The 15,213-nt window shown below is 38.2% G+C and overlaps 1 protein-coding gene across 2 annotated transcripts in view; it reads left to right on the top strand.

The window, feature by feature from the left end:
• COG7 (component of oligomeric golgi complex 7) overlaps positions 1-15,213 on the top strand; it is a 73,129-nt gene that overhangs the window by 32,716 nt on the left and 25,200 nt on the right. For both annotated transcript variants that reach the window (XM_069089250.1, XM_069089255.1), the window contains exons 7-10: positions 2,199-2,397; positions 4,619-4,746; positions 6,011-6,165; positions 12,570-12,686. In XM_069089250.1, the coding sequence (XP_068945351.1) occupies positions 2,199-2,397; positions 4,619-4,746; positions 6,011-6,165; positions 12,570-12,686 (599 nt within the window). The remainder of the gene's footprint in view (positions 1-2,198; positions 2,398-4,618; positions 4,747-6,010; positions 6,166-12,569; positions 12,687-15,213) is intronic.

Genomic DNA, 15,213 nt, shown 5'->3' with positions numbered 1-15,213 from the left:
GAATCATGTAGAACATAAGTACACTGGCGTATGAGAGAAAGAAGAGATAATTGTGAAATAGAATGGTGGGAGAAATCCTTATAGAAGTAGTAGAGCCTAACCTGGCTCTTAAAAGGAGAGTAGGATTTAGAGAGGTACAGAGAAGCAGAGTGGTAAGAGAGCAGCACAAAAAAAGGATTGTAGTTGGAAATAAATATGGCTTGTTGAGAGGACCATGAGGATATTGGTCTGGCTGAAGTCTAGGGTTTATATTGGGAAGAAGTGGTAAATCAGATTAAATAGGCAGAACGGGACCAGATGAAGCCAAGCCTTGAAAACCAGGCCAGAGTTTTATGTATAGCGTCTCTTAGACTATTGAAGAAACAATAGGTTATTTTGAGCAATAATCAAATTGGTGTTAAGAGAATTTTAGTTTGGTGGTGGTAATTAGGATAGATTCATAAAGAAGATGCTTAGAGACAGGTGTTGTATTAGGAAGCTGTTGTATTCAAGGTATAAAGTCATAATCTCCCTGAATGGGGTAGTAGTGGGAATGGTGACCCAAGAGGTATTTTGAATGAACAATCAACAGGTGTTGAAAGTAGATTATGTGTGGGGCATGAAGTAAAGAAAAGAATAAAAGATACCTCTCAAGTTTCAAAGTGGTGGTATAGTATATGGAAATGTGGAAATTGAGAGTTGAGTCAAGATTGGGGGGGATGTTTTTTGCTTTTGAATGTGTTAAATTTAAGGTTATGGTTGATGTCCTGTAGTCAGAGGAAGATATGTGACTATAGCTTAGGTGAAATACTGGGGCTGGAAATGTAAATTTGAGAATCATCAGCAATTTATCCATTTGGTAAGCCATTTTATTGTTATTCTGATTTGTTTTATTTCCTTCCTTCTCTTGTTTTCTTTCAGACTATAAATAAGATCCAAGTCTAGCAATTAGATTTGTAGTTTATAATTCAGGGCTAAAATATCTATTTCTAGAGATCTTTAAGAAAATGTAGAATTTCAGTATATTAATTGATTGGTTTGCTGATTTTTACTCTTTCTTTTTTATCTTTAAAAAATAGTTGTTGGGGCGGTTAGGTGGTGGAATGAATAGAGCACCAGCCCTGGAGTCAGGAAGACCTGAGTTCAAATCCAGCCTCAGACACTTAACAGTTACTAGCCATGTGACCTTGGGCAAGTCACTTAATCCCAATTGCCCTGCCCTCCCCTCTCCAAAAAAAAGCAAAAAAAGATAGTTTGTTATATGGGATGGCTCTCAGGGAAGGAGAAGGAAAGGGATACTGGAAAAAAAACTATAAGGATATAAAAAAAGACATCAATAAAAAGTTATTAAAATAATATAGAAAACCATCTATTTTGAATGTATCAGACAGCTGGCTATATTGGGCCTTTTGAAATTCCTTCCAACTTTGGTTCAGTGTGTGATTATTCCTTTCCCCGATAATAAGACACTCTCTTATTAATTTTTTTGGAAAGAAAAACGCCAGAGGGCTTGTTTTCAGGGGAGGGCTTATGTTGTCCTGCCTCAGCTCTCCTCCGTGGCACTGCTCTCAATGGCGCCAGCAAGCAAATCACTGGGGAAGAACAGGATGATGCGCTCACTGCTACAGCTCTGATTGGATACAGCTCAGAGCGCGGCGTGCGTTTCACCCGGTGGGGGGGAATGGTGCATACAGAGGGTACCGTAATATAGCATGTAGCGCAGGGGATCACCTTCACTACAGTAGCAATCTCAATAGGGCTTATTTTTGGGGGAGGGCTTATTTTAGAGGAATCTTACACAGTAAGGGGAGGGCTTATTTTTGGGATAGGTCTTATTATCGGGGAAACACAGTATATCTTTTCGATATCTTTGATAGTCCTATAATAGCCGGACTGTCTTTATTATTTTTTCAATTAAAAAAATTTTTTTTAGTTTGATTTTTGGTAGTCATTTCTGTGTACTAAATGAAAAGTCAAGTGGGAGATTTGCAAATAGGCAGTTATATAGCAAAGGTCCTTGCTTAAAGTCACAATGGGGAGCCCTTGGGCTGCTGGCTTTTTACCAAACCATGTTATAGTTCATTCGTGATGTCATTAGTGATGTTTATAGGCTAAACTGGGGACAAAATGGAAGTGGAAAGTGTCTACTGTTTTAAGCCACTTGTACTTACTGGGTTAGAAGGCTTTTTAAGAAATTAATACATTTCTTCTACACACAGGTCTTCAAGAACCCTCACGAAGTGGTGACTGTGCTTCTGATTCAGATACTGGGTGCTCTGGTACCCTCTCTGCCAGGCTGCCTGGACTCTGGAATAGAGAGAGCAGGGCCTGATAAAAGGCTCACAAAGCTTCTGGAGTTCTATGAGACCACTGATCACTTTGCCAAGGGCCTAGAGATGGTGCTTCACTCATATTCCCGTAAGGAGTTTATCTCTGTCTCTGTCTCTCCACCTCCTGCTCAGGGTGCCCCCCCCCCCCCAAACCTCTGCTTGTTTCACTTGTTCTTTTTGGAGATTGCAGAGCCTGGCTTTGTTTGCTTTCTGAGATAATCAGTTTAACAAAAATAGAAGAAATCAACATTCCTAGTCTCAATAGGTAATTAATACTTTAATATAAAAATGTGTTGCAGTTTTAGTCTTTTTGGGGTATGCATCATCACTCAGTAGCAACCAAAGTTTAGTTGCACTTTATTTAACCTAGGAAATCTTGTTTGTTTTGCAGTGAGCTTTGAGATTAAATGAGACCAGGTAAAGAGAACAGTTGGAAGCAATGTGCATCACGTTGGAAGTATATTGTTTCTTCAAGTCTTCTTGGGATTTCAGCTAATCTGAACTAAAATTAGACTTAGAAGAAAAAATAGGCTTAGGAGTCAGGAATCTCTTCTGATCTCTGTAGTGGCACTAGGTATCAGAGGAAGAAATCACTTTTAAAGTATCAGCTATGTAAATATCGAGATAAGTATTTGTGAAATACCTAGTTAGAGGATCCTCTCTTCTTGTGAAGGAGCAGGGAGGAGAAGGAGTGGCTGATTAGGTGGAGATGGAGGCTGTTTCAGGACTAGGGGTCAGCACGGCTGTAGGATCATATATTGGGAACTAGAAGGGACCTTAAAGGTCATTTAGTACCATCCCCAAATAATCATGGGCTTTGGTGGCCATTCCCCCGTGCACTACGTGAACAGAGAGAACTCTTCATTCTCTTTTGGGCAAACAGTACATGGTGTGTTGTTTTCCTAGTCATCTCTCCATTTATTTTAAAGCATCATAAATTTTTAGTTACATGAACCTTGTGACGCATGTTGGTGTCTAATCTGGAAATTGCCTAGGTAAGGCCTTGTTCTGCCATTTGGTTGGTGTGTGTGTCACTGACTTGGTTTATTTAATAGTTATTCTCTTTAATTACATTTGCTTATAATTGCTTGTACATTCCAGGGAGTGTTTATTGTTCAGTCTCTGGTGATTCATAAGGTATTCTTGGCGCACTCACTGGTCAGGCTTTAATTATGGGAGGCAGGAGACCCACTGTCGATATTTCCAAGAAGTGATCTCCAAAGGAATGGGATACAGTCGGCACCAGGATTAAGAGCTGTGAGATTGGGCATGCTGCTGGAGACAGGGTGGGGTGAGGTTAGAGGCAGATGAATCAATTGCATTTATCTAAAGTGGTTCTAGTTATTAGAGAAGAAGAAATTTTTAAAAATATCAGCTGTAAAGGTTCTTTTTTGGCCTGTGATCAGAATACATCAGACATATGTATAAAATGCCTACTATATGTGAAGTTTTGGGGACACAGACAGACAAAAGACAGTCCCTGCTCTCAAAGGTGCTTACAGTCTAATGGGGGAGACAACATGCAAACAACTGTGTACAAACAATGATAAATTGGAAGTAATAACAGAGGGAAAACACTAGCATTAAGAGGGATCATGAAAGACTTATTGCGGAATTTGGGATTTTAGCTGGAACTTATAGGAAGCCAGGGAAGACAGGAGGCAGAATTGAGCAGGAAGAGAGATAAGGGACAGCCTGTGAAAATTCCTAGTCCAGGAATTAAGTGTTTTTGTTCAAGGAACAGCTTGTTGACTTGACAGATAGACATAGACACACATCCACATATATGTATTTGAATATTTCATATTAAAGTCTGTTGTTTGCCTCCCACCCCCCACCCCCCAAGCACCAGGAAAGCACCAGAGACTAGAAGTGTTCCTTTATATGCAGAGTTATTTCTTAGTAACTTGCCTTTTAGTAGTTCATGTGATATAAGTTGTTAAAATTTTTGCTCTAGGGATGCCTAAAAATAGTAAGTTATGAGGTTAAGAAGCTAATTAATGTCTTTTAACAGTATTCTAGTAGCAGAACAGGCAAGGCCTATGTTTATTTAATAGTTAGTATTTGCAAGCCAGGGAGTTGATTGAAATGTTTTTAGAAATGATTGTTGATTGAAGGAGCTTCCATGACAGAAGACGCAGGTGACAAAAGCCTAATGACATCATTTTAAGAGTTGTTAGGGCATTTTTCAAGTACTTGAACACTAATGCAGCAGGTAGAGTAAAGGGAACGTTGCTTACTTACTGTTTTCCAGAAATTTAGTTTAAATTTCTACTTGACTTGTCTTTCAAATTGCTCATTCCTTATAGGAGAATACAACTTGGTTAAAATAATGGAACTGGTGGAAACTTTGTATAGCCCATACAAACCCTACCAGCTACGGTATGGAGAACTGGAAGAGAGTCATCTCCTCATTCAGATCAGCGCTGTCCCTTTGGTAATGTAATAATCCTGTACATTAGTCAACATATATTTAGTATTTCTGTACTAGATATTCTGGTAAGTGTTGTGAGGGCTACAAAGAAGTATTAAATGCAAACCCCACTCTTAAGGGGTATTTACAATCTAACTGTCAATGATAGGCCAACAATTTCCTATTTAAGGATTCTTTGGTAAATTAGAGGTTTAAATGTTCTGGATAAACTGATGACTTCCTAACACTTAGCAAACCTCTTTTTAAACAAAGCTATTAATTATCTGAGGTAAGACATAAAAATGATTTTAGATAGATAGAATTCTTGGGCAGTCCTATAAGTTCAGTGGGTGGGTGCTAATGGGAAAGCTATGTCATGTCAATTTAAAACCTTATCTTGTTTTCAAGTGTCTTCATTCTTGACAGTTTCAAAGATGATCTCATTTGGGGCGGCCAGGTGGCACAGCGAGTAAAGAGCACCGGCCCCAGAGTCGCGATGACCTGGGATCGTATCCGGACCCTGATACTTAGCGCCACACCCCAAAATAACTGGCTGTGTAACCTTGAGCAAGTTACTTAACCCCAATTGCTTAAAAAAAAAATGATCTGTCTTAATTTGCCATTTTTATCTTCCCCAGTCTTTTCTCATGAGTTACTTTTTTCCACTGGACAAGAAGAGAATATAGTATTGAGGTGTATTTGTTTTCTCCTAGAGAATTTGATCACCAACTAGAAGCCTATGGGAGCAGTCAACTTAATAACTATTTTTAAAAAAGAGGAAAGAAATTAAAAATGCTAGTTTTAATAAAGCATGCTTTTCTGTTGGAAATTTGTTTCTGCAATCATACTGACATCTTAAGCATGTCTACATGCTTATGAGTATGATTTTTAGGTGCTGCCACAGTTTTTGAGTATGTTCCTGTTAAATGACTTGCTTGCTGGTAGAGTTTAGAGGTCCTAGAATGAAATTTATTCTCCCAAAACTATTTATAGTATTGGTCTAGATCAGAGGTATTGCTTATTTGCACATGTAGCCAGTGGGCTGCGTTGTGGCAGGCAGCACTCCTGAGTGTAGCGTGAACCAAATTAAAATGTATTTGGAAAATATTTCACAAAAGAAGTTAAAAATGCAGTGGAACACAGATAATTTTAGTATATTCTTTTTCTAAGATCAGTATCAATATGCACAGGGATCCATATGCATGCATTTCTGTTTGCCTTTAGCATCATTGGTCTAGATGTCCTTGTGTCTAATGCAGCTTGTCTTTTGTTCTTGTTTGATGACCAGGAACATTGGGAAGTTATCGACTGTGTTCAAGAACTGAGCCATTCAGTGAATAAACTCTTTGGTTTGGCGTCAGGAGCTGTGGATAGATGTATCAGATTCACAGATGGACTGGGGACTTGTGGGCTTCTGTCAGCCCTGAAATCCCTTTTTGCCAAGTAAGGCACTACTACCCCATGTAGAGAAATAGAAGTAGAAAGGAGCCCAATGGCTTATTTATTCCGGTTCCATGCCTCTAGGCAAATGCCTAAGTCATGGAAATTCCAGAATCTTGATAACTTATTCCAGAATAAAATTGTCCTGGTGGTCAGTACATTTTTCCTTACATTGAACTGAAAAATTTCTTGTTATAGTAAAATTAGGTAGTGACTCCTGATCATCCCAGAATTTCTGAGCAAGTTATTGAGAGTTCTGAAGCAAGAGGGTTTTGTGACCAAGAGTGGGTCACTCAGTGGCAGGTGTAGAGGATTGTTAACAGAAGAGACTAATACATTCCTTTTATGCTATAAATATGGTTTTTGTACCTAAACTAGGGAAAGTTGAAACAGAAAACAATAAACTAATGCATATCAATGCAAAAATTTTAAATAAAATATTAGCAAAGGCTGTAGCAACATAAAAGAAAAATCATACATTATAAGCAGGATGGATTTGTGGGGTTGGTTCCATATTAGGAAAATGATAATAAACAAGATAGAGACCCCAAAATCACAAGGTTATATCACTAGACACAGAAAAAGCTTTTCATAGAAAAACCAATAAATATTTCTATTAAAAGCACTAAAAACCCCATGAATACATGAACTTATCCTTTGTAAGTACCTTTTCCTTTTTATATATAACTTATCCTTTAAATTGTACCAATCTAAAACCAAGAACTAGCATTATGTGTAAAGGGGATTTACGCAGGCCTTTCCACCAGGGTCAGGGGTGTAGAGCAAGGATGTCTTTTTTTAGCACTATTCTTTGTTTATAATGCTAGAAATGTTAGTGATGGCAGTGAGACAAGAAAGAGGAGTGGAGGCAGTATGTGTTGGCAAGGAGAAGACAAAACTATTGGTTTATTGCAAATGATAAGGTTTACTTGGAGAACCCTAATGAGTCAACTAAAAATTAATTTAAACAATAATTTCAGCACAGTTCCAGAATATAAAATAAATTCACATAAATCATCAGCATTTCTTTATATTACCAGGAAGACCCAGTAGAAGGAGAAATTCCATTTAAAATAACTCTAGAATGTATAAGATTCCTGGGAGTCTGCCTTCTAAGGTACAAACAGGAACTATATGAATATAATTATAAAAGGGTTCTTTGCAGAAATATAGACCTTAAAATAATTGGAAAAATTTAAATTGTTCACAAGTAGGCCAAATTAATGTAATAAAAATAAAAATACCACTTAAATTTATTTGAGACCATACCAGTCCAACTACCAAAGGATTACTTTACAGAGCTTGAAAAAGTAATAATAAAATTTTTCTGGAGGAACATAAAGTTAGGACTCTCAAGGGAAATAATGAAAAGCAGTGGGAAAATAGTAGGCCTAGCAATACCAAATCACAAACCATACAAAGCAACAGTTATTAAAATGATTGGATGCTGGTTAAAAAAAAAAGAGGGATGTAGGTTCAGCTGTTTTAAAATTTAAGTCAATGAAGAGGGAGCATCATTAAGGTTCCTGATGGCACTTACATCTAATGGGACTATAGGCAGAAACAATTTAAGTTAAAGTGACTTGACAAATCTAAATTAAGTGACCAGATAAACACAAATAATATTTTTTATGACTGCTAAAGAACTATAAATACATAATAAAGTACAAATTTGCTGAAAAATTATCCGCTGCTCCTACCATAACCCCTCAAGAAAGAAATAATAAAAGGTCAGGAATGGGGAGTATTCTGGGAAGACAGCAGAGTAGATCAGAAAATTCCAAGCTCTCAAGATTTTCCCCCACAAAAAAAGTTAAAATAGCACCTCAGGGCATAGTGTGGGTGGAGATAAATAATAGAGTCACAAAGGGGTCCTCCTGGGACAATTTGAGAAGATTGAAAGAAAAATCCCAGGAAGAGGTTTGGTCTCTCTGTAGAGAAAACACCTGCAGGCTAATTTCCATTTTAACTACTAGAGGCAAGTCCTGGGGGTTAGTTGGTTTGAGAGGTTGCCCCAGCCCTAGCCACTGGAACTTTTACCATGGGATTGTGAGGGGAGTTGGGCATTTGAGCCCGGGAAGACTGAGGAAACCTCTCCTGTTAAGGAATGCCATACCCAGCTGTGCTACCAAGGGGGGGGGGGGGCCCCTCGGGCAGGTGCCTTGGTGAATAAGGAACCAGTTCACACCCCAGTGAGTACTGAAGCAGTGGGGCTGAAAGCCCCTGGCTATGGGCACTTAACCAGAGGTTGAAGGTTTGCCTTTGATTCCAGGCCAGAGGAGAGAACTGAAGATTGGGGCAAGAGCCACCATTTCCCAAGCCCCAGGGTTAGAAGTGATTACAAAAATTAAGCTTTTGGGGCAACTAGGTGGCGCAGTGAATAGAGTACTGGCTCTGGAGTCAGGAGGACCCGAGTTCAGATCTGGCCACAGACACTTAACATTTACTAGCCATATGGTCACTTAACCCCAATTGCCCTGCCTTCCCCCCTCCAAAAAAAAAGGAAAAAAAATTTAAGCTATTACCATAAAAAATGCACAGGCAAAGAAAGAAAGAATCAATCTTAGAAAGCTATTATAGGAAAAGAGATGACCAGGGCTCATGCTCAGAAGAGGATACTGAAGTAAAGAAACCCCCAGAGAGTAATACAAAATGGAACCTGCCCAAAAAGAATTCATAGAAGATCTTAAAAAAGACTTTAAAAATAAAAAATCTTATCAATAATTTGGTAGCTCATAAAAAAGATTGGGATAAACCTGAGTATGATATGAATTTAAAAAGTAAAACCATTTAGGAACAGCTTAAATGAGTAATTATTTTATACAAATGAGGTGCAAGAGGAAGAATTGGGGGAGGAATTATATGGGGGAGGAAGGCTGGTGGTTCTGGTAACCTACTTTCATTGCAAATGGGTTCAAGAGGGAATGATACATATATATTTAGAAGAGTATAAAAGTCTTCTAAATTCAGAAGAAAAAAGTGTAGGGACATAGGGAGGGGATTGATGACAAGGGAGGGATCTTTAAAGGGGAGGGTGAGGTAATAGGTAAATAGGGGTAGAGAAGGGTGTTTAGATTTATGGGAATGAGAAGATGGGGGGTTAGGCAAGTCATAGAAGGGCAAGGTAGTGGGTAGAGGCAGGAGGGATAGGAAATGAGATATGCACATACATAAAAACAAAGATCAGGAGTAGAATAAGTTTGGGAAAGTATATGTCTATATATGTCTGTGTATGTATATATAGAGAAACATCTAAACTTTATTGTAGTTTTCGGGAGTGGGGTGGGGGAGGGCTTTTATATATTATAACTATAGAGAAACATATCAAAACTTTATTGTGGCCTTCTGGAGGGCTTGGGGGGAAGGAAAAGAAAGAACAGAGTAAAAAAGTGCACAACAGAGAACAAAAAACACAAGCAAAGAAAAGATGGATGATTCTCAACACAATGAGTACTATTTATCATATAAGCTTTTTTGAAATGAATATTTATTATTACATATTTTGAATCCTCTCTTTTCTACTGTGCACATGACATGCTTTTTTTTTTCTTTCTAACTTTGTATTTAAGTTGCAATATTTAAGTTTATGAAATATTTTTGTTTCTTTATTCTGTATTTATGTTCTGGCGTTTGAGTCTAAAATAAAATTTTGAGAAAAAAAGAATGAAGGAATGTTGAAAGTTACTGAGGTTAGCATTAGGTCAGACTAGTCTGGGGCAATTTAAGAGAAGTGATAAAAGGAGAAAGGAACATGTTTTGATGTAAAGATGAGTGAATGGGAGAGAATTCTAGGTGAGGGAAAAGGCAGGTGTAATGAATCTGTGGTGAGAGAGGGTTAAGCACATAAGGGAGATGTAAATGCCCTTTTTTTTTTGGAGGAGGGAAGGCAGGGCAGTTGGAATTAAGTGACTTGCCCCAGGTTACATGGTTAGTAAATATTAAATGTCTGAGGCTGGATTTGAAATCAGGTCCTCCTGACTCCAGGGTTGGTGCTTTATTCACTGCACCACCTAGCTATCCCTGAATGCCTTTTGTTGACTGGAGAAGATAGTGGTGTTATGTAGCAGAGGCTAGATGAAGAGAGGGCCTTATAACACAGTGTTAAAGAATTTTAATTAGGTATGAAGTTGAGAGCCATTGAAAGGTTCTAGGAAGAGAAATTATATGATTAAAGCCAAACTGGACTTGGAAATCTTTGTTATGAAATGTCATGCTATACTTCTGTGATAAGTATACTCAATATCACTAAATTTTAAAATGAAATTAGTCAAAAATGAAAATTGCAGATATTTCCTGAGAACTGAGACTAACTTGGTTTCTCTCTTCTGAAATGAATACCAGTAATGTTAAATTCTTTCCTTTTTTTTGTATAACAAATTTTATTTTCAAATTTTTATTGATAGCTTTTGTTTTTATATCACTTTATTTTTCATATAGATCCTTTCTCTGTCCCCTTCCCAGAGAGCCATCCCTTTTAATGAATATTTAAAAAGAGAGGGGAAAAAAAGCAGTTCAGTAAAACTAGCCAGTGCATCAACTGAATCTGACAGAATCTGCAGCGTTTTACACACGTAGTCCACCACTGCTGCAGGAAGCTGCATTTCTCCCTTCTTCTCAGGGTTCAGCTTGTGATGATTCTTTTCCAGAGAATGACATAGGAACTGTCCAGAAATTATCATGCTTATTATCTTAGAGAACTTTGACTATGAGGTTTGGGTAGTGCACATGAATTGTTGTCTAGTATATCCTGAGAAAAATACATATTTGTCATAGTTGCAGAGGTGACAAAGTTGTTTGTTCATCCTCTTAAAGCTAAAACATACAGTGAAAACTACATTCCCCCACATTCCACTGCTGGTTGAAGATTCCCTCCCCTTCCCTAAAGGCCAAAAAACTTACTAACCTTTCTTTACTTTAAGAAAAAGAACTGGGGCAGCTAGGTGGTGCAGTGAATAGAACACCAGCCCTGGAGTCAGGAGGACCTGAGTCCAAATCCAGCCTCAGACACTTAACACTTACTAGCTGTGTGACCTTGGGCAAGTCACTTAACCCCAATTGCCCTGCATTCCTCCCTCCAAAAAGACAAAAGAAAAAGGACTGCAAGTGGAGTCTTAGCTTCATAGCTTTCCTCTTTTCAAAAACTAGTTTATAAAGGTGAGAGCAATCTTCTTATGGGCAGGGGAGAGGATTTTGAAAAGGGAATTAGATAAGCCCCTTGCCATAGTGATAAGCTTTCAAGAAGTGTTTCCCAACTGAACTTTTAGGTGGTTTCTCTCCCCTTTGCCTTTAGGATTTAGCCCAAGGGGAGCTATTGTACACTCCAGTCATTTTTATGTTCCTTCTTTGAGGAAGCTGTAAGTGTCTTTATTGTCTAGACAAATATTTTAGGGTGCTCTTAACTTCTAGAGAATCCTAATAGCCCAGAGAAGACCCATAGCCCTTCTTTCTGTCATAAGGACATTCTTGTAACAATACTGTCTTACACTATGATATTTTGTGCTTTTGAAAGCTACTTTAATGTACATTATCTCATTTTTTCTTCATAAAAATCCTGTGTGGTAGGTAGGGCAGGTGTTATCTTCTTTGGACTAAATGATATGTTAAGGTCCCTGATATATCTAGCATGATGCGATTTATAAATTAGTAGTATAGGGATAGAGATTAGACCTGGGATTTCATTGATGTAGGGACCTCCCAGTAAAGAATGGCCTCTTTCTGCAGGATGGGTCCTTCTCTCTAATTTGTAGTCTTAGAGAGTGAGCTAGAACACCAAGAGGTCACATCACGAATAGCGTCAGAGGCAGGACTTGACCCAGGTCTTCTTGGCTCTGAGGCCAGCTCTCCATCCACTCCACCACACTGCTTCTCAAAATGAGTCTGGAAAATGAATAGACCCAGAGATGCTAAGGGGTTTGTCCCAGGACATAACAATAAACCAGTAGTGAAACTGGAATTGAAACTACAGTCTCCTGGCCTCTAGTTCACACTCCACCATACCAAGGTCATGTGGATATTTGGTACATATCAGCTGTTTTTTTTAGCCTGCATCAAAGGTAGGAAAGGTCAAACTAAGAATACTCTATCCAGCTGGATAGGAAGCAAAAATGTCATCATTATACCCATATAAGATTAGAAGGAACCTTAGAGGTCCTCTCATCCAACCTCATTTTTAGATGGAGAAGCTGAGACCCAGAGGGGAGAAGTGACTTAACCCATGGCAAATCCAGGGCCAAATCCCAGTTCCCCTGACCCCCTAGTCAGTCCAGTGGGAGTTACTTATTTTGATCAACTTCTTTCATCAAGAAATGCATTTTTTAAGTAATCAACTCTTTGGTCAAGATGGTATATTTTATGTGTCTTCTAGATTTGAGAGGTTTACTGAAAACTTCCTTTTTTTTCCCTCAAAGGTATGTATCTGATTTCACTAACACCCTCCAGTCAATCCGAAAGAAGTGTAAACTTGAGGATATCCCTTGCAACTTCCTTTTTCAAGAAGATTGGACAGCTTTCCAGAACTCTATTAGGTAAAGTGGGACATTGAGATTTAAAGGAAAAAATTATAGAAAGAATGAAGTCCTGTAGTATGTTCTATGAAAAAATGTGTAAAAGAGTTGTACTTTTTCTCTTTCATTGCCTTTTTTTTTTTTTTAAAGCAAAATGAATGCCGTAGACAAAATGAAAACTTCTTTCTCCATTATCCCCCACTGTCCATTTCCAGACTCCTGGAATCTTGGAGGGAAAAAAAAGAAAAGGTTCTTTTGAATTTTTCTTGTACTTTAATGACTCTTAATAGTTTTTTTCAAAAATTTGGTTTAATACTTCTTTACCCACATAGCCAAGTTGGTACAGAGCCAAATGTATTCCTTAAGTTGAAAAACAAAATGCTCCAAAACACATTTGATTTAGCTCAATAATATCTTCTAGTATAATTGAGTTGAGTGTGGTGGGCAAAAAAAATTTAAATAGAATGGAAGAAATGAAAAGACATTTTCTTGTTTGAAAATCTGAAATGATTTCCTTTGTTAAGAATTGGGACAATTAATCATAAGGGAACATTGCATTGTCTAGAAAGGGCAATGAGAGAGAGGGAGAGTCAGGACTAGAATTTGTGTTCAATGAAACTTGTGTTTAAGAAAACCTTTAACGTGTTAGTCATCAGGCTAGGCAAACTGATGTCTCATCCTCAGGAGGTTGGTGCAGAAACATTTGTTTAGAAAGCCTCTGAGTGATTTGAGCTGAGATTTGAGTCTGGTTGGAAGATGGATAGAGAGCAGGAAACCACTTTGGTCTGACTTCCCTGTTAGGCTAGGGCAGACTCAGACCCCAGCTATAGACCACTGTGGCTTGGCAGGCTAGCATGTTCTGCTTCCCCTGGGTCCACATCTTCTTAATGTACATTGAAATCACATGTACAAAGTAGTTGTATTGTACCTGGAGGGAGATGGAATGTTTTAGTTCTCATAAACCTTCCTTATGATGGAATGCATAGATACTCCTGCTGATAGGCATTTCTAGAGAAAGTTAAAAGTTAACCAGATTTGGGATATTTTTAATCCCTAGAATCTGTTCTAACATTATGAATTTGGTGTTAAAGGGCTCAGCTGCTGAAAATTGAAGTATGACACAAGATGCCTTGAAAATTAAAGGACTAGGGGCGGCTAGGTGGCTCAGTAAGTAAAGTGCTAGCCCCCAAGTCAGGAGGACTGGAGTTCGGTTCCTGCCTCAGACACTTAACACCCACACAAAAAACTAGCTGTGTAACCTTGGGCAAGTTACTTAACCCCAATTGCCCTCCAAAAGGCAATAAAAATTTAAAAAAATTAAAGGACTACTAAATCTGACGTTGTGACCTTAGTAACATATCTCTGAAGAATGTGTCGATTGTTTCTCGTTGAATTTCTATGAAATCAGAGACGGGAAACCCTTAAGATAACCCTAGTATCAAAATGTATGTTTTGTATAATGCCTCAACAAATGTTAAATAAAAAATTCTGACCTAACAGAACACTTTTCCCAAGTATTTTTCTATCACTTTTATTTTAATTTTTTGGTCTTTATTAATTTGTTTACTTTGAGTTTACAAGATTCATTTCCACAATTCCTTGAGTTTCAAATTTTCTCTCCCTCCCCCCCTGCCCCCATAGCAGCATACAATCAAGTATAGTATCTGAAAATACTTTCACATTAGACATCAGTCAGGTTATAAAGAAGGATTGTATCAGATGGAATGAACAATGGGAAAGAGGAAACAAAACCAAACAAGAAAAAGAGTTTGCTTCAGTCTGGATTCAAACTCAGTTCTTTCTCTGGATGTAGACATCTCTCTCCATCATGAGACTTTTGGGGTTGACTTATAACCCTGCATTGCTGAGAAGAGTCCAGTCTATCAGAGTTGCTTGTCACACATACGTTGTGTCTGTAATTGTGTACAAATCTCTCCTGCCTCTACTCTTCTCACTCAACATCAGTTCGTATAAGCCTCTCCAGGTAAATATGAAGTCCATCTGCTCCTCACTTCTTATAGTACAATAGTATTCGGTAACATGCATATACCACAACTTGTTTAGCCATTCCCCAATTGATGAGCACCCCCTTAAATTCCAATTCTTTGCCACCACAAAAAGAGCTGCTATAAATATTTTTGTACATATGGGTCTTCCCACTTCTATGATCTCTTTGGGATACAACCCTAGAAATGGTATTGCTGGGTCAAAGGATATGAAATTATTTATAGCCCTTTGGGCATAATTCCAGATTGCTCTCCAGAAAGGCTGGATCAGCTCACAACTCCACCAGCAATGCATTAGTGTTCCAATTTGTCTGCATCTTCTCCAGCATGTCATTTTCCTGTTTTGTCATCTTAGCCAATCTGACTGGCTAGATGAATCACTTATTTTTAAAAAAATGTTTTATCAATGCTTTTTTCTTTTTTTACACTTACTGTCATTTTCCCACCAGCATCCCCCTTCTCCCGACCATCTGTAGTACCAAATGGAACTTTCTGCTGAAAAGTTGGAGGCATGCTTTCAGCATCGGAGCTCTGGAGTCATG

Source organism: Petaurus breviceps, unplaced genomic scaffold (assembly GCF_028583685.1).
Source record: "Petaurus breviceps papuanus isolate PSGF00001 unplaced genomic scaffold, PetGlider_PUasm1.0 120, whole genome shotgun sequence".
Lineage (NCBI taxonomy): Eukaryota > Metazoa > Chordata > Mammalia > Diprotodontia > Petauridae > Petaurus > Petaurus breviceps.
Note: the sequence above shows the minus strand (reverse complement) of the source record. Positions and strands in the feature narration are given on the sequence as shown.